This window comes from Hordeum vulgare, chromosome 7H, assembly GCF_904849725.1.
Source record: "Hordeum vulgare subsp. vulgare chromosome 7H, MorexV3_pseudomolecules_assembly, whole genome shotgun sequence".
Lineage (NCBI taxonomy): Eukaryota > Viridiplantae > Streptophyta > Magnoliopsida > Poales > Poaceae > Hordeum > Hordeum vulgare.
In genome coordinates this window covers 527100744-527119878 of record NC_058524.1, presented here as the reverse complement: position 1 = coordinate 527119878, position 19135 = coordinate 527100744, and the positions used below count along the sequence as shown (strand labels likewise).

Here is a 19135-nt window from a genome sequence, read left to right as displayed (position 1 = left end):
TAATGGATTTGGGTATTTGATTTGGGTTGGTCGGAAGGCCTTATTACACACTAACCATCTGCGTGGGAAGTATTATGGGTACTCGACATCGTGGTATCAGCCGAAGCTCTTTAGACGTCAGCAATGGAGCGGCGCGCACCCGACTGGTCCCGAGATGCAGCGCGCTTGTATTAAGGTGTGCTAGGACTGACATCGGCCGCCCTTGCATCGTGCGAGAGCGCAAAGGACAAGTGGGCCCATGAACCCTTTGTGCTTAGGAGTTAGACCGACGGGTTGGCCTCTCTGTTGAGCTTAGGTGGGGCTGTGACGTGTCGATATTCCGAGGCCGGCATGACCCTGTAGGGAAGAAATTAACTATTCGGATAGCCGTGTCCACGGTTACAGGACGACTTCGAGTTGTGCCCTGATCTTATACAACTACAACTTTTCTTAACTGGAATTAGTTGCCCCGGGATTGCTTCCTCGCAGGGAGTCGAGGAAGGATCCTTGGGCGTGACCTCATATTAATATTGCTGCAACAATATGACTATTATTTGTGTTTCCTGTTCTACTCTCGTCTTTTGCTGCAAGACCCCTGAAGATGCTAGTCTTCGATAGGACTAGGCATTTTCCCTCTTTCTCGCATTGTTGCAGTCATTCCACATATAAACCACTTCCTTTGATATTGTTGCATACTTAGCATAGTTCTGATATAAGTCTTGCGAGTACTTTAGATGAGTACTCACCGTTGCTTTGCTCCCCCTTTGTCCCCTTGATACGTTGCTCCGACCAGAAGATGGAGCCCAGGAGATGGAGTATCCCGCCGACGACGACTGCTACCCCGACGGTGCCTACTACTATGTGGAGGCCGCTGAAGACCAGGAGTAGTTAGGAGGTTCCCAGACAGGAGGCCTCGCCTTGTTCGATCGTTGTATCTTTTGTGCTAGCCTTCTCTAAGGCACCTCATGTTTAATGTATGTACTAAGATATTGTTGCTTCCGCTGACTCGTGTGTTTATCGAGCTTCCATATTCTAGCCCTCGAGGCCCGTGGCTTGTAATATGAAGCTTGTATGTTTTTTTTGTGTCTTTAGTTGTGTTGTGATATCTTCCCGTGAGTCCTTGAGTTTTATCGTACGCATTTGTGTGTATGATTAGCGTACAATTAAACCGAGGGCGTCACAACTAAGCAGCCGAGCACACTGGGATAGAAATCCCTTGAAAATATATTTAATTGAGGTTTGAGAGACTGAGTTTAGGTAGTACTAGCATGTGAGCTTACCATTCCATCAAAGGTAGACAAGAGTTTTGCAGGGTGGTTCATCCCTGGGAGAAAATACATGTTTAGAGTCTACACTAGGATCACCATATGAAAACCCTTCTGATCAAAGTTGGTGTTGTCCATGCCTAGATATTTGAAACTAATGTCAAATAAGGGTAATCTACACCTTCACCCAAAATGGATAGGGTTGGAGTTGATTCTTATCTACGTAAATAATCTAATATAAGGATTTAGTATCTATTAAAGTTTCAATAAAGTTATCATGTTTTATGAAGTGAAGCTTCAAACTTGTACTTATGATACTTGTGATCTGCATTGGGTTTTCCATGAAAAAGGAACGGGTTATCGCAGCACAATGTGGGTAAGTATTCTGCTTAGTTATGAAACCAAGGTTTATCGAACCAATCCGGAATATATCAACCACAACCGTCTTGAGCGACTGCACAAAAAAGAACAAACAACTTACACCCAATGCGGGCAAGAGAGTTGTCAAGGGAAGGTTATGCGCATGCACTATCGTGGCTTGGTAGGCGGCGATAACCTTGTGTGCCCGTAGTTGTTGTAGGCACCTTTTTTCCCGATTGGGACCATTTTTTGGCACGAGGTAGCCAGGTGATGTACAGAGTTGCATCAGGGCCACCCATGTCTTATCCCAAAGGGGAGTTTGTCGGAGTGGCCGGGAGAGTGTAATGCAATAGATCGGTTTTGTCACATCACCGTTGGTCCACCCGAATGGAAGCACAAGGCCTTGGGTTCCGTAGTGTGGGTACATTGTACTAACCTTTGCAGAGTGTATAACTATCGATAGCAGCGCCCGCGGATATGGGCCTAGTTCGTAGTATCTCACACTATGGGTCAACACTAATAATAACCGTTGGGGAACGTTGCATGGGAAACAAAAAAATTCCTACGCACACGAAGACATATCATGGCGATGTTCGTCTACGTGAGGGATATTGGATCCACATACCCTTGTAGATCGCTAAGCGGGAAGCATTAATAAACGCGGTTGATGTAGTGGTACAGCTTCGTGATTCAAATCATTGTCGTCCCACGATCCGTTCCGATCTAGCGCCGAACGGACGGCACCTCCGCGTTCAGCACACGTACACCTCGATGACGATCTCTGCCTTCTTGATCCAGCAACAGAGACAGGGAAGTAGATGAGTTCTCCGGCAGCATGACAGCGCGTCGGTGGTGGTGATGATCTACTCCTGCACGGCCCCGCCCGAGCTCCACAGAAATCCGATCTACAGGAAGAACTATGTGGTATAGGTTTGAGTTGCACGTGGCAAAGTTGTGTCTCGAAAGCCCTAAAACCACCAATATATATAGGAGGAGGGGAGGGGCTAGCCTTGGGGATCAAGGGAGCCCCAAGGCTGCCGGCCGAAGGGGAGGAGGTGGACTCCCACCCCAATTTGGTTTGGGAGAAGGAGTCCACTCCTTCCTTCCCACCTCCCTCTTTCCTTGTTTTTTCTTTTCCTTTGGTTTTTTCTCCTTGTGGCGCCATAGCCCACTTGGTCTGGCCTCACAAGCCCACTAAGGGTTGTTGCGCCACCCTAGTGCTATTGGGCTCACTCCCGGGTGGGTGGGCCCTCCCAGTGAATATCCGGAACCCATTGGTCACTCCCGGTACACTGTCGGTAATGCCCAAAATCTTTCCGGTGACCAAATGAAACCATCCTATATATCAATATTCGTTTCTGGACCATTTCGTAAACCCTCAGTACGTTCATGATCTCATCCGGGACTCCGAACAACCTTCAGTCACCAACACATATAACTCAACTTTACTAAAACATCATCGAACCTTAAGTGTGCAGACCCTGCGGGTTCGAGAACTATGCAGACATGACCCAAGACACTCCTCGGTCAATATCCAATAGCGGGACCTGGATGTCCATATTAGATCCTACATATTCTATGAAGATCTTATCGGTTGAACCTCTGTGCCAAGGATTCATATAATCCCGTATATCATTCCCTTTGTCCTTCGGTATGTTACTTGCTCGAGATTTGATCATCGGTATCCCTATACCTATTTCAATCTCGTTACCGGCAAGTATCTTTACTCGTTCCGTAATACAAGATCCTGTGACTTACACTTGAGTCACATTGCTTGCAAGGCTTGTATGTGATGTTGTACTATCGAGTGGGCCCTGAGATACCTCTCCGTCACACGGAGTGACAAATCTCAGTCTTGATCCATGCTAACTAAACGGACACCTTCGAAGATACGTGTAGAGCATCTTTATAGTCACCCAGTAATGTTGTGACGTTTGATACACACAAGGTATTCCTCCGGTGTCAGTGAGTTACATGATCTCATGGTCATAGGAATGAACACTTGACACGCAGAAAACAATAGCAACAAAATGACACGATCACATGCTACGTTCATAGTTTGGGTCTAGTCCATCACATGATTCTCCTAATGATGTGATCCAGTTATCAAGAAACAACACTTGCATATGGTCGGAAAACCTTAACCATCCTTGATCAACGGCTAGCCTACTAGAGGCTTGCTAGGGACATTGTTTTGTCTATTTATACACACATGTATCTATGCTTTCATTCAATACAATTATCGCATGGATAATAAACGATTATCTTGAAACATGAAATATAATAATAACTATTTTATCATTGTCTCTAGGGCATATTTTCAATAGTAACCTGCTTAATAAACAACCCTGGTTCATTGAGCAAAGAAGTTGATTTATCTTTATGTGATCATGGGAGGATCACCGTGGTATAGTGGATACCGAAATTGGTTCAATTTTATGACGTCATGTGATGATTCCGGGTAAAGATCAAGCTCCTTGTGGTTATAATTACTACGGTATTGTTAATACCAAGCTTGACTTGATCCTGAGTTTATCCTGTGATGTTCATGATGGTAAGTTGATACATGTGGTAGTTACGAGATAACCTCGATCAGAGTAATTTGAAATATGATATTTTAAACATGATGCATGCTAGTATCATCAGGTTCATATGTTCATGCCATGCTCATCTCGTATTGTTCTAGCAATATCATGTTCATCATTGATCGATAACCTGTAATTGTCATGATATTGCTTGTCTTGATTGCTTTGGTTGTTGTGAGCTTGCGAGTACATTCGAAGTACTCACCACGCATGTCATGCCAGTTTGCAGGTCATGTCATGGTTGATTGCTTGAAGAGTTTGCGAGCTAGGATAAGCGTTCCAGCTAGAGTCCCTATGGAGTGGAGTTCACCACGATCGGCATTGTTCCGTTGCTAGAAGTCATTCTGTTACTTTGATTTGTTCTGTTTCTAGCATGGACCTACCTGAGCAGGTGTAGTGTCGCTGTGCCGATGTAAGTCAGTGTGATATCGGAATCATTGTATCCCCGAGTATTTGTAATAAAGAGCTTATTTTTTCTATGCCAAGCAATGTCATATTCCAAAAGACTTATCTCTGGGCTGGACTATGGGGCATTCCGGTCTCTGTGAGCTAGGGTGCCACATTTTATCACAAATCAAAGTACTACTCGCATGCCCCAAGGGAAAGGCTTGGTAGGAATTAACCATTGCACGACTTCGACTCAAAACAACACTAGGATTTCAATGAGGAATATAAATGCTCATACATCATCACCATGCCCTTTTTATTTTTTAGATGAACAAGAAGGTTAACATATCTTAGTATCAACACCTCTATCAATTAATAATTATGCACTCACACCTTTTTCATATCACCACATCAATATTATTAACCCACAACTTCTCTGTATGTGCTACATGATGGTTTTAATTATCACTCATTGAATACCCATTATTTTTTATCTAGTCTTATGACCCATGAAAATTACCGAGAATATTAATCCAGCTCTCAAACAAATATAAGTGAAGAACAAGAGCATAATGTTTCTATAAAATCTACACACCACCGTGCTCAAAAATATATATGTGAAGTAATGGAGCAACTGCTAAGCTCAAAAGATATAAGTGAAGCACTTAGAGTATTCTAACAAATTGTGATGATGTGGTGTCTCTCTCAAATAGGTATGTCCAGCAAACAATGATTGTGGAAAATTGAAAGTAAAAGCAAACAAAATCAAATGATGCTCCAAGCAAAACTCATATCATGTGATGAATAAAAATATAGCTCCAAGTGACATACCGATGGATTGAGACGAAAAGAGGGGATGCCTTCCAGGGCAACCCCAAGCTTAGACACTTGAGTATTCCTAGAATATTACCCTGGGTGCCTTGGGAATCCCCAATATTAGGCTTTTGCTGCTCCTCAAACCTTTGTCCATCGGGATAATACCCAAAACTTGAAAACATCAATCACATAAAACTCAACAAAACTTCGTGAGATCCGTTAGTATAAGCGACATATCAAATACTTTGAGGTGCTGTTATAAGATGATTCTTATTTTATTTTGGAATAGGTTACTGTATTACAACTTCTCCATGGCTTATACCCCTTGATACAATCCATTGCATCATCAAAACAAGCAAACTACGCAAGCAAAAACAGAATGTGACTCAAACAGAATAGTCTATAGTAATTTGTAATGAACTTCTACTTCTGCAACTACAAAAATCTGAAAATTTTGGAAGACCTGAGGAATTTTTATAGAAATACTATGTAAAAAATTCATCTTAAAAATACTTTCTAGTAAAATCACATAAATTATGCACTGGACGTCAAAGTTCATGTTTTTTGCACAGTATCAATTCTACTCATTGTGCAAATCATCCCAAAGCCTTTACTTGGCACAAACACTAATTAAAACATAAAAACACAATCATTACAGGGGTAATAATCATGTTATCACAAACAAACAAAAATTAAAAGATAACTATTGGGTTGTATCCCAACAAGCTCTTTCTTTATAGCCATTAAGATAGGCTTGAAATTTCAATGATGCTCACATAAAAGACAAGAATTGAATCACAAAGAGAGAAACTTAAAGCATGTGACAAGAATATTCAAGTCTAACATACTTCCTATGCATAGGAATTTTATAAGCAAAAAAATTATCAAGACAAGAAGTGTCTAGCATAAGCAAGTAGGAAGAATGAAGCATTAACAATTTGAATATCAAGAGAGGTAAGTGAGTAACATGAAAATTTCTACAACCATATTTGCCTCTCTCATAATGATTACATGTAGGGTAATATTCAAATTCAACAATATAGCAATCATGCTTTTAATTCAAGGAACTATCATGAATCACTTTATAAATTTCACAATTTTTAGATTCATGATTTTTAAGAAAGACCTCATTAAAAAATCTAGTGAACACTCACTAGCAATTTTTCCAACATAAACGGGTCTTTTGAAAAAATTTGCTAGTCTATGAGGATCCATTTATCTTTGTTTTTGCATTTTACTTTCTATTTTGGTGTGACAAAGATAAAGATAGCATACCTAGGCAAGTAAACTACAAAGAGAAGATGCAATCTAGTGACAAGCTAAACAAGCAAAGTTAAATATTGTTCAATTTTAGTTTTTGTGAGACAAACTAAGTATACCATCAAATAAAAAGAGGAACAAGTGAATGAAATTTTGTGTGGAGTTACTTGGTAGTTGGTGATGATATTCCCCAGCAACGGCACCAGAAATCCTTCCTCATAGTTGTGATCTGCGTTGGGTTTTCCGTGAACAGGAACGGTTTCCCGCAGCATAATGTGGTTAAGTATTTCCCTCAGTTATGAAACCAGGGTTTATAGAACCAATAGGAATATCAACCACAACCGTCTTCAGCGGCTGCACACAAAAGAACAAACAACTTGAACCCAACGCGGGCAAGAGGGTTGTCAATCCTCTTGTCTTGTTATTTGCAACTGAGTGAGGTGTGTAGATAATTGTAGATAGCAAGATAAAATAAAAACAAGTAAATGGCCGCAAGGTATTTAAGGTTTTATCAATATGTTGTGTATAGACCCGGGGGCCATAGTTTTCCCTAATGGCATCTCTCATGAAAAATAACATACGGTTGGTAAACAAATTACTGTTGGCCAAATTACAGGAAAGCAGATAGTTATGCGCATTCACGACAATGATCATGTCTATATAGGCATCACATCCATAAACAAATAGACCGACTCCTGCCTGCACCTATTACTATTACTCCACTCATCGACCGCTATCCAGAATGCATCTAGAGTATTAAGTAAAACAGAGTAATGCATGTAGAACAATGACATAATGTAGACAAAGTAAACTCAAGCAATATGAATAAACCCATCGTTTTATCCTTAGTAGCAGCAACACAAAGACGCATCTTGTCCCCTTCTATCATTGGGATATAGAAATTTGCAAGGTTGAACCTACTACAACACACCTCTCTCACCGAAGAAATATCGATCTAGTTGGCCAAACTATTTCAATAGATCGGAGAGAATTATGAAGCTATCATAATCATGCACATAAGAATCATATAAGTATTCAGAGGAGACTCAAATATTTATCCTGAATAATCTTAACATAAACCCTCAATTTTCGGATCCCAAGAAACACACCGCACAAAAGGAATTACATCATGTGGACCAAAGAGAAGATGTGATGATCATTGTATTCAAGATCAAAGAGAGAGAGAGAGATTGACATCTAGGTACTGGCTATCGAGGCTCCATGTAATAAGATTTTTTTATGAATAGTTAATCACTTTTGCCAAATGAAGGTGAGGATGACTAGAAAAGGCTCCATGTATATTTCCAGTTTACATAAAATTATATTGTTTATATACGTGTGAACCATCCATGGGCTGAGATTTTGACAACCTCTCCATGGTTTTAGTTTTGTTCTTATCGTTTGATAATGGAAGATCCTAAACTTGGTGAGAGAGGAATAAGAAGGTCAGATTCATCGTATGTTTTGCACTTGATACAAAAGTGAGTCTTGCATTTTTGAGGTTTTGACACATAATTGATTTGTCTTTCATATTCTTAGCTAAGTTCTGTAATACGTGCCTTCGATAATGAGGGTCGTCATATCGCATCCTTTTTGTCGTTACTATCACACTTCCTCCTTTATTAAATAACATATGTTTGTATTTTCATTATGCATCTAACTTTATTAAACATATAATTTTCAACTAACACAAATATATCATCTTGTAGGAACACCCATATCACGGCGGTGTATAGCTTAATGCACATCTTATTACACACTATCAACAGATTACGATATATTAAGCTCAGTCTTATATTACCCATTAAAGTTCCCCTCCTTCAACGACATATTTGATACAATTTTATTGCAAATATTACTTAGCTTTTCATTACTAGCCAACTTAAGTTATAGCAATGTCAATGTACTGCTAGAAGTTTTATAGATTTCTTCCAATACTTCGGTATGAAGTTGGAACCAATATTTGACATCCCCTATATTATGTTATCTCCCACGTTTCATATGTTTATTGAAAATCTCTGCCCTTCGACGAAAAACATTGGCGGGCACAACAACGTGTGTTATCATGGTCTAGTTCATATAAATACCGTCTATAATGCTAATGCTAATGATTGTGCATACATGTTACTAACTCAATGGAGTAGTGACCATGACTTATTTTCAAGGATGAGTTATGATCTTCGTTCAATGTCTTTGTTGGACGGTGCTAATGAGTACAATAAGAGTATAATAGAGTAGCACAATAGTTCCTTACAACCTTTTTCTCAGGTGAGGGATGCCATACAATCTTGATCGAAAAAGGATTGGTACCAAAGAAAGAAGGTCAACCGTCCATCCAGTTGTTTCCGAGGGGCAATTCTAGAAATACCACTTCTTTCAAGGGGCGAACGTGCAAGATTCCCCTGAATGTAAGCACTCGCTTCTGGAACCTACCTCGTGTCTTCGACCTGCTGCTCATCCCCTCACTACACATGGTCCCTACCACTCCCCCTTACCTAGGGGGGCTCCATCCGTGCAACCACCGTGTATATAGGGGATTGTCCTCGTCTCCACCTGCCAACCTCGCCTCCACCGCTTCACTAAAAACTTTGCCCATTTACCAATTCAGGTGAGACCCCTTCCCCTTGTAACTACAACAAGGTACTAGTTTCCATGTGCGGTGGCGCGATTTTTGCGTACCTCAAGACGCGTGTGGGAACACAGAGGGTGACCCAGGCAACGTTGCGGCCCAAGAAGAATAAGGGTCAACAGGCCAGCGGCGGAGGCCTGCGGTTCACAGGGCTTGATTGATCTGGGGTTGAGCTCGGGGTGGAGAGCGATGTCGTGGACTCTGAGGAGTTTGAGGTCAAATCCAGGGACTCTGTCTTGAATCTCGGGCATGGGGGGTGGCTGAGGACGATGATGATGGGAGGTCGTCGAGATTAATCTGTTCACCATCGTCGAGGTCCCTTTCCAAAGGTATTGGCCCCACATCGTTGGAAGTGGTTTTAATCCATGTATTAGGATTACATTCCGTCCTTGTCTATTATAGAAGATCTTGTAGAATCACATTTTCTCATTTTTAGGTAGGACACAAAAGGTTGAAACCACCTATGGTTAAATTTCATGGGTTAAATATTTCCTAATTTATGCATCAACCAACCTAGAAAAGACCGCCCCGAAGTTATTTTTTCCATTATTAGTTAATATACATTGTTGTAACCATGTAATATGCTGAAAGATCTTCGATATTATTAAAAATTTATATGTATGACTTACACATGTTTTATGCTATTTGAGTATTAAAAACTCGGGTGTAGATTTTGTACGCAAATTCTATATTTTGGCCGAGAGTTGTTGCTTCGTTCATGCATCATCCAGTCACATCCTCTCAAAAGAAATAAAACTACTGTCAAATTGTTTCTTCTCGTTGTCAAGTAAGACACACAAAGTCGCGAAGTTGATATATACAAGTAAAACTAAAAGCAACGTTTCCTTTCATTTTTAACTCTATATACAAGGTTAGATCATGAACACATTAGAAAAAGTTGCAGGTGTCCATCTGAATTCATAAACTAAGTGTACAATAATGCTAACGATTACACATACATGATAGTAACTGAACAGGGGTAGGTAGATATGAGTGATTTATAAGGATCATAGACTTGCAGAGTCATTTAGAAGGATATATTGGTTGGGTGTTAAGTAGGTCGACGTCATGTTAGTCTAAAAGAAATACTAGATTTCCATATACAAGATTAGATCAATAAAGTGGTGAATAAGTTGCAATGCTAACTTATAATTCATATAACTACCATGTAATAATGCTAATGATTTCACACAAAGTACTTGCTAGTAACTCAATGGAGAAACTTTCTTTTTATTTGAGAACAATGGACTAAGTAGCTATGAGTGAGTAGCAATAATATTATAGTTACTCACAATCATTTATGACAAGATATTGGTTAAACATTTGATTCATTTGATTGGATGAACTCGCCCAATAAACAAAGACGAAGGGAGTATGACAATAGTAATAAAGTTGTACTACACACATAAAGTTGTACTACACGTGTGTAGTACAATCTCGCGCTAATAAAAATAAGTAACTAGCTATATAAGTTATTTGAAGGACCTTAAAATTATGTAATTCATTTATGAGAAGATATTGGTTAAACGTTTGGTCTAATGAACTTGTCCAATAAACTCGGACTGCGAGAGTACAACAGTAGTAATACAGTCATGCTACATGTGTGTAGTATGATCTTGGGCTAATAAATGGTGTAGCTAGCTATGAGTGATTTGCAAAGATCTTAGCATTACACACAATCATTTATGAGAAGTTTTTTGGTTAAACGTTCAGTTCGAGGAACACGTTCAATAAACACGTATGGAGAGTATACGACATTAATAATACATTCATACTAGAAGTGTGTACTACAATCTTGAGCTATAAATGAAGTAACTAACTACGAGTTATTTGGTTAAACGTTCAGTTCAAGGAACACGTTGAATAAACACGTATGGAGAGTATACGTCATTAATAATAGTCATACTACAAGTGTGTACTACGATCTTGAGCTATAAATGAAGTAACTAACTATGAGTTATTTGCGAGGATCTAAAAATTACATACAATCATTTATAAAAAGATATTGTATAAATGTTTGGTTGGATGAGTCCGTCCAATAAACTGGAATGGGGTAGTATGACAGTACGTACTAGTACAATCACCCTACAGGTGTGTAGTATAATCTTGAGCTAGTAAATGGTGTAACTAGCTATGAGTGATTTGCAAAGATCTTAGCATTACACGTAATCATTTATTGATAACTTTTTTGGTTAAATGTTTGGTTGGTTGAACCCGTCCAATAAACTCAGATGGCAAGTGTACGACAGTAGCAGTACAGTCGTACTACAGTGTGTAGTACATCAATCTTGAGCTAAAAATGAAGTAACTAGCTGTGACATATTTGCAGGTATCTTAAAATAACATACAATCATTTATGAGAAGATATTGGTTAAACATTTGATACTCTCTCCGTCTCAGTTTACAAGACATGCGCGTGATTCTAGGTTATTGATTTGACTAACTAAATATACATTATATGTCAAAAAAGTATATCATTAGATTTTTAAGCTGATGTAGTTTATAAAAAAATAATTTTCATCACATATGATGCATATTTAGCTAGTTAAATTATTAACCTAAAATTACGCATATGTCCTGTAAACTGAGACGGAGGGAGTAGTATAATGTTGAGATAATAAATGGTGTAACTAGCTATGAATGATTTGTAAAATCTTAGCATTACACATAGTAATTTATGAGAATATTTTTGGTTAATTGTTCCGTTGGATGAACCCGTCCAATAAATCGGGACGAAGAGCATACAACAATATTAATATAGTCGTACTACATGTGTGTAGTACAAAAAGGAAGTCAAACATACACCCATCCCACTTCTCCTAAGGGACGCAAGTAGAAATGTCCGCTTTCGGAACCTGCTTCGTGCCTTTCAGTTGACTTGCAACCCCTCGTTGATGCAAGGCCCCACCGCGCGCCCCCTCACGCCGTTACACGACCACCACCTATATAAGGGACTGACCTCTCCCCCTACAAACCCACCCTTCCTACCCGTCTTTACTAAAAGTCCATTTACCACTTCTAGCCAGGCCCCTCCCCCCAACGCGACTGCGACGAGGTACCACTAGCCATCATGTGCGGTGGAACAAACCTCGAGGACGTCGAGGTTCCCGTGGTGACGAGGAAGTTGACGGAGGCAACACCGTGGATCGAGAAGAAGAAGCCCCGACAGAGCGATGGTAAGGGCCGACATTTCACGCGTCTTCGTGGGCTTAGGGGACTCGGGCTAGATGATGACGAGGAGGACTTCGAGGCCGACTTCAAGGAGTTTCAGGCCAACTCCTGGGACTCCGACCAGGAGCTCGAGCGCGATGGGGTGGGTGAGAAGGATGATGACGACGAGGTCGTCGAGATCAAGCCATTTTCCATCGTCAAGAGGTCCCTCTCCCAAGGTATCGACCCGGGTCACTTGGACTAGTTTTTAATCTGTGTATCATTACCTTTAGTTGTTGTCTACCCTCGTTTATGTTTATTAGTCTCCTTAAATTTTGGGTCAAACTTTGACCACATAATTAACTAGTAAAATGTCAATGCATATCACGAACAATTATATTTTTGGATTGTTATTTGAATGTATTTTATATTTTATTAGTTAAAATCATGGTCAATATATGGCCCAAAATACGAGGGGGTTAGTTACCAGGACAAAGGTAGTAAAAGTAAGGAGTGTTATTAGAAGGCTATGTTTGGGCGATGGTGTTACTCGTGTTTGTTTACAGATATTGCATTGGATGTGCCATCATGGAGTGATTTGAGTGAAGGGTTAGGCTTTTTCCATTTCCCTTTTGTGTTCGGTTGGTCAGTTGTTTCCGACACCATTTGTTTGTTGAGGTGTGCTTTGGTAGACACCCACCCCTCATCCATAAAACATAAAAGGGAAACATATACGCACCTTGTATTGTACACTACAGGCCGTCATACATATGCAATACGAGGTGGTATACGTACGGCGGCCTGTAGTGTATAAAAATATACAATACGAGGTGGGTGTACGTTTTTTTTCTACGTTTTGTGAAGGGAGGGTGTCTACCGAAGCAAAAGTGTTGTTTCTTTCGGAGAAGCGATTTTTGTTGTTAGGTTTTCGATCTTGTGATTTATGCTCGTGACCTTTCATGACGATCCATAAGTTTACCGTTTAGTAAAAAGGGGTAGAAAATCCGCAGGAAGGACCGAATATCTCCGTTTTGCTTGGTGGTCTTAGTCTATTGAATTGTTACCTTGTTAGATGGTTGTAGGTGTGTATGAGGATTGTCCTAGGCTTGGTTCATGTAGTTTAAAAAATTATTCTACTAATCAATGAATCTGAATGAAAAATATATCCTTGATTATGCATCCTCTATAATGCAATTTGTATAGATTAATATTTGCAGAATGATGTCAAAGGTCTTTAACATGAGTTATGTTTATCAGTACCTTGGATATTTTATTAAGTTTTGATTTTTCTGTTATTCGTTTTGTTGGTGACTGATGATGCATTCACCCGAACATGACCCATCAGATTCGGTGTTCATAACGATCAATATATTTTACATATAAATTCATGTCCATGATGAAATTATTTACTTCTTGTTGTTTGTGTTGGTCCCTATTAGCATTGATATTGATATTCCACTGCAGATGACTTAAGCACCATGAGTACTTTTGGTTTTGATGGTCCTTCAGAAAGGCCAGCAAAAAGGAAGAGAAAGAACCAATTCAGGGGTACCCGTCAGCGCCCCTGGGGTAAGTGGGCTGCTGAAATCAGAGATCCTAGCAAGGGTGTTCGTCTCTGGCTTGGTACTTTCAGGAGTGCTGAAGAAGCCGCAAGAGCTTATGATGTTGCAGCACGCAGGATCCATGGCAAGAAGGCCAAGGTTAACTTTCCAGAGGAACCAGCAGTTCAGGAACCTACCGTCATACCAGCACTCAACAACCTTGCCAACCCAAATGATTTCATCTACCCATCTGTTGACTTTGCATCAAACCAGCCACTTGTTCAGACTGCTAACATGCCATTTGTTCCTGAAATGAACTTTGTTGCCCCTGTTCAAGCTCCTGTTATGAATATGTACTCTGACCAGGGAAGCAACACTTTTGGCTGCTTTGACTTGGGCAGGCAGTATACCATCAAGACTCCCGTTTCCACCATTGCTGAAGGAGCAGAATCTGCACTTGTGCAAAGTAACACCTACAATCCAGTGGTGATTGCTGAAGGAGCTGAATCTGCGTTTGTCCAGAGTAACACCTACAACTCAGTGGCGCCTCCCGTTATGAAGAGTGATGGTGTCGATTTTGACGCTTGGATGAGGTTCTTTTTGGATGATGACGTGGATGAGCCGATTGATAGCCTTGTGAATTTTGATGTGCTTCAGGATGTCCTCGGCGACATGGATCTTTGGAACTTTGATGACATGCCCATCTGTGGCTAATTTTTCTGATGGATTCAAACCCATGTATACCGGGACAAAAAGGGTAAGCCTTCGAATTTTGATGTTCAGTCTGACGCTGATAATCTTTTCGTTACTCTGAAATTTTGGATCCATGTTTCAGGAAAAAGACTATGGAAGATTGGGAAACATCCTATTGTCACCTTCGGCCGGCATGTGCTTATGTCCAAGTTTAGATGCAAAAAAGTCGCATCCTGAGTCTCCTTTGTAATCGATCCTTTCCCTAGTTGACTGTCTGTGTGGCAGTCATTTATGTTTATGATGAACTGTTGTCTTTATCTTTGGTCAACTTTGATGTCGTCGCTACCATTTCTGAATATGAACAACATGGATCTGTGTCCAGTTTGCTTTAATGTGTGTTTGATCGCTTTTTCCCTTTAATTATGTTCTTTAATTGGTGATATAAGTAAGCAATGTATCCACTTTCTGAGCATAAATTTATCTGTTAAGCATGGATTCTCCTGCCTGCTTGCACAATTTCTGTTGTACATGTGCCGATAAATTTTCTGGAGGTTTCAACCTCTTTTTCAAATGAGGATGTGCAAGCCAAACTGTCATCAGGGTGTGGTAAGCCAAATTTTCCTCAATATTATACCTCTTACTTCAGGCTCCAACAAAATATGCCAGAGTTACTAATCTTTGATACTAGATGTGTGATCATATGGAGTCTTCTTTTTTACATGTAGTTCTTCTCACCGATGTACTCCCTCCGTTCCTAAATATAAGTCTTTAAAAAGATTTTATTAAGAGACTAAATACGGAGCAAAATGAGTGAATCTACACTCTAAAGCATGTCTATATACATCCATATGCAGTTCGTTAGTGAAACCTCTAAAAAGACTTATATTTAGGAACGGAGTGAGTAGTTTTTACATAAACATTTAGTGCCTCCAATTCATGATTTGTGGGACCTGTTTCATTTCAGTGTATTTTTCTTTTAGAGAAGAAGGTCAAACCCCTGCATCAATCAATGTATACAGCTAGCGATGCATTTTACTTTACCTCACGCCCTCTTGACGTGAAAAGCGAGGTATGAAGACAACTGCCAGCCGTGCATTTAAGTTCCAAAGAAGTCCAAGCAGGGCAACAATATGTCGAATCTTCTTGTTGTTTTCTCGATTCATGGCTACTGTTACGGAGAGCCAGGAGTATAGTACTTTGATGGTAAGGTGTTGTTTGTACTTAAGCTCTCTAGCTATCACGTCCGTATGGACCGATTATTTCCACCATAATCGACTGTTTCATCTCTTCTGTTAACATAAAGCCCCAGAATCTTGCCATGAACAACCTCAAAGAACGTCAGTCTTAATTAATCTATAGTCCCAACACATTGACCCAGCCCAGCCTGGGCACGATGCCAGACCTGCTGCTGATCTTGGAACACAACTTGCGGTGGAAATATAAATAGCTAGAAAGCATTACAAGTTATAATCATCCCAAGAGATCACAAAATAAAACAAAACACAGAGCATTCGAGCGGCCGATGAATCTACTCCTAGTTACTACTCCTACTCAAGAACGAGCATGCAGCATCCCATCCACGGATGTTCAGGCGACGCACGAGTTGAGGCCGAGGCACTGCATCCACAGGCTCCTCTTCTGCAGAAAAGGCATCGTCCAACCAGAGAGAAGTCAGCTCCACTTCGAGCCAAACTAGAGCAGAACAAATCTTAAAACCAAACCAATTCGAGCTTGTACGTACCCGTCTTGGCCGGTGCCGGCGGGAAGAGGCGAGCTCCGGCGGAGGCACCTGGTACAGGTCCTCGTCGACCGGCCGCACCACCCTGGAGGCCGAGGCGCGCGCCAGGCCGCCGCCTTCCAACGCCCTCGCGCGCATCCCCTGCTTCTCCCGAGCCACGTCGCTCCTCGTCTTCTTGGGCGCCGGCTTGCGCGGAGGCGGCGAGTACTTGAACCACACGTCGCTGCAGGCCTCCGGCTCCGGGGCGTAGGCAGCCGGCGGCTCGTCGTAGCCGTAGCAGTAGTTCCACTCCCCGAACGCCGGCACCTGCCTCCTCCTCGCCTTCTGCGAAACCACAACCACAAGATGAGTTAGAAACTTCAAACTACTCCCTGCTCCGCTCGATCCTTGTTGGATGGTTCCTGGTTCACACAACAGATTACCTCCATTTGGCTTGCGCAGCACAGGCGGGCGGACAGAATGAGGTGGAGAAGAAGAGAAGCAGAGCTGGGGCAGATGGGGTGAGGAGGAGGAGGAGTATGAGCTAAACAGAATGGAATGGGGCCTCCAATGGCTGGACGCTCGTATTTATAGCGAGAATGGGAATGGGGGGAGCAATGGATTGCAAAACTAATGATCCCGACCGGCGATGGGGCGCAGAGACACGCAGCAGAGGCCGCATCAGCAATGGAAGGACCTTCGCAGAGGCGCAGTAGCTTGCTGTAGCATGCAGCGGTAGCCGGTAGGCTGACAATGGACGCAGTAGCTGCAGCAGTGGCCGCTGGCCGGTGTGGTGGCAAGCTTTTACTAGTGCACATGGGGGCGTCGCTTCGCTTCCTTGCTGCACGTCGCGCCGGGTTTCGGCTGACTTGCAGCCCCTTTGCCGCGCTCGTCTTATTTCGGCATCATTGCAGGCTGATTATCATGGGAGTATAAACGAAAATGTGCATTTCAACGCTGCGCTAGGCCGCTAGCCGCTAGGAAAATACTTTTACAACGGGAAGTGGACATCTTGCCCCCACCCCACCCCCCACCGCACACACAGAGAGAGAAAAAATATGTGTATCCGTTAGTATTCGGCCTATTTAGTCACTGCAAATCACCCTCTGCATGTTGCTGCAGAAATTGGTTGATAAAAGATTGTGTTGATAACATGAGACCAAATTCAAAAATTGTGTTGATAACTGTATAGTTGTAACAATTTTATTGAATATAAATAGAAATAACTGAATGGAAAACATTTTCCCATGCGTTGTCTAATTGTGGTGGATCCTTTCAGATGCATAGTGCATGTTGAGGTGGGTCTTATTCAAGAGATAAATACACTCATTGTCCTTGTAGTTAAGATGGAAGCACGGTACGATCACCCAACTTTGAAATACGACTGTTACGGTCACTATATACGACGTGACATGAAAATACGATCACTGTTGCTCGTATGCGGTGTGTACTTGCTCGTTTGACCATTTGTTGACCGCCATGTTCTCGGCTTCTATTAGGCCAATCTTTTATGGAGGGGTCATGTGCAAAGTTGCACAAATCCCCAATCCTCAATCCCGCCGCTCTTCTTCAATCCTGTCGTTCCTCTGTCTCGCCCGCTGCCTCTCCTCTCTCTCGCCCACCACCGCTCCTCTCTCTCGCTGTTATTAGCTTATGTCTGCCGCAAGCACCTCCACCGCCGCTGTCCGTCGCAGGGCAATGGCGCTGCCCCTGATCTGCTGCCCAAGCTGCAAGCAGAAGGTGGGTGGATCTTCTACACATGTCGCACCCATGGGGTTAGTTTTCGATCCTTTGGGATGTTTTGTCTTTGATTTTTGTATGCTTTGTCTTCGATTTCGATGGAAAGATGCAAGTTTTGACCTCTGCTTCCCCAAATTTTGGATAGGTTTCTTGCAATTTCTCGCATTGGGAGTTCGAGTATGTCGAGTACCTTGTTGACAGACACTACCTCGTAGGTGATGTCGTTGTGGATGCTATTGGTGAGGCGGAGGAACGGAGGGAGCAACTGATTGCTGCACGGGAACTGGTGCAGATCAATGCACCCACCAGCGGGTCCAACAAGTTTGCAGCAAAGGAAGCAAGTTGTGGGATGAGCAGGCAGTAAGCATTTGCACTAATGATGTTAGGGAGGGAGGTGGTGAAGCTCATGAAGATGTTGTTTGCTGCTGTGGTGGTGCCAGGTCTTGCTGTTGTTGTGTTGATGCTAAAGAAGTGAAGGAAATGAAGTGGTGAAGAGGTTTATTTTGGGGATGATGCTCAAGATATTAGAAATTTTGCCTTGCTGTTGTGTTCAAGATGCTACTTTTGGTCTATTGCAATGGTGTTAGTTAGTAGATGATATGATGTAGTAGTGCTAGGTAAATGTGTGTTCAATGTCATGTAATGCTGGATATGTCATATAATGGTGTGTATGCCTATGTTGAACCTATCAATCAAGCAATCAATCTATCTATCTCTTTATCCTATCATATGTTCAGTAAAATATATGTGCAATAGATTCTTGCAGTACTGAGAATAAGTCCAGTAAAAGAGATTTAAAACTGAGAATAAGTAATCCCCATCATCCATACATAACCAAAATGGATTCTTGCAGTACTTTCTTATAATCACAAGCAAATTGGCACCATGCATGATCATATCATTAATAGAGAAAGTACGATCATGAAGGTACCAAACACTTCATGTCCTACAACCTACTTAAAGATATCAAACATTGATGATTTGGCAGCCTTTCTTGGACATTCAGCTTCATT

The 19135-nt window shown here is 41.5% G+C and overlaps 2 protein-coding genes across 2 annotated transcripts; one reads left to right on the top strand and one right to left on the bottom strand.

Moving 5' to 3' along the window:
- The first annotated feature begins 12087 nt into the window (after positions 1 to 12087).
- LOC123410954 (ethylene-responsive transcription factor 1-like) lies at positions 12088 to 15057 on the top strand. The gene is made up of 3 exons (XM_045103877.1): positions 12088 to 12670; positions 13896 to 14729; positions 14808 to 15057. The coding sequence occupies exons 1-2, from the start codon at positions 12352 to 12354 to the stop codon at positions 14684 to 14686; spliced, it is 1110 nt and encodes a 369-aa protein (XP_044959812.1). The 5' UTR covers positions 12088 to 12351; the 3' UTR covers positions 14687 to 14729; positions 14808 to 15057.
- Positions 15058 to 15993: 936 nt separating this feature from the next.
- On the bottom strand, positions 15994 to 17215 carry LOC123407926. The gene is made up of 3 exons (XM_045101174.1): positions 16826 to 17215; positions 16407 to 16727; positions 15994 to 16303 (listed from the first exon to the last, which is right to left on the bottom strand). Exons 1-3 carry the CDS (start codon positions 17198 to 17200, stop codon positions 16253 to 16255), a joined length of 747 nt encoding a protein of 248 aa, XP_044957109.1. The 5' UTR covers positions 17201 to 17215; the 3' UTR covers positions 15994 to 16252.
- Positions 17216 to 19135: the final 1920 nt, after the last annotated feature.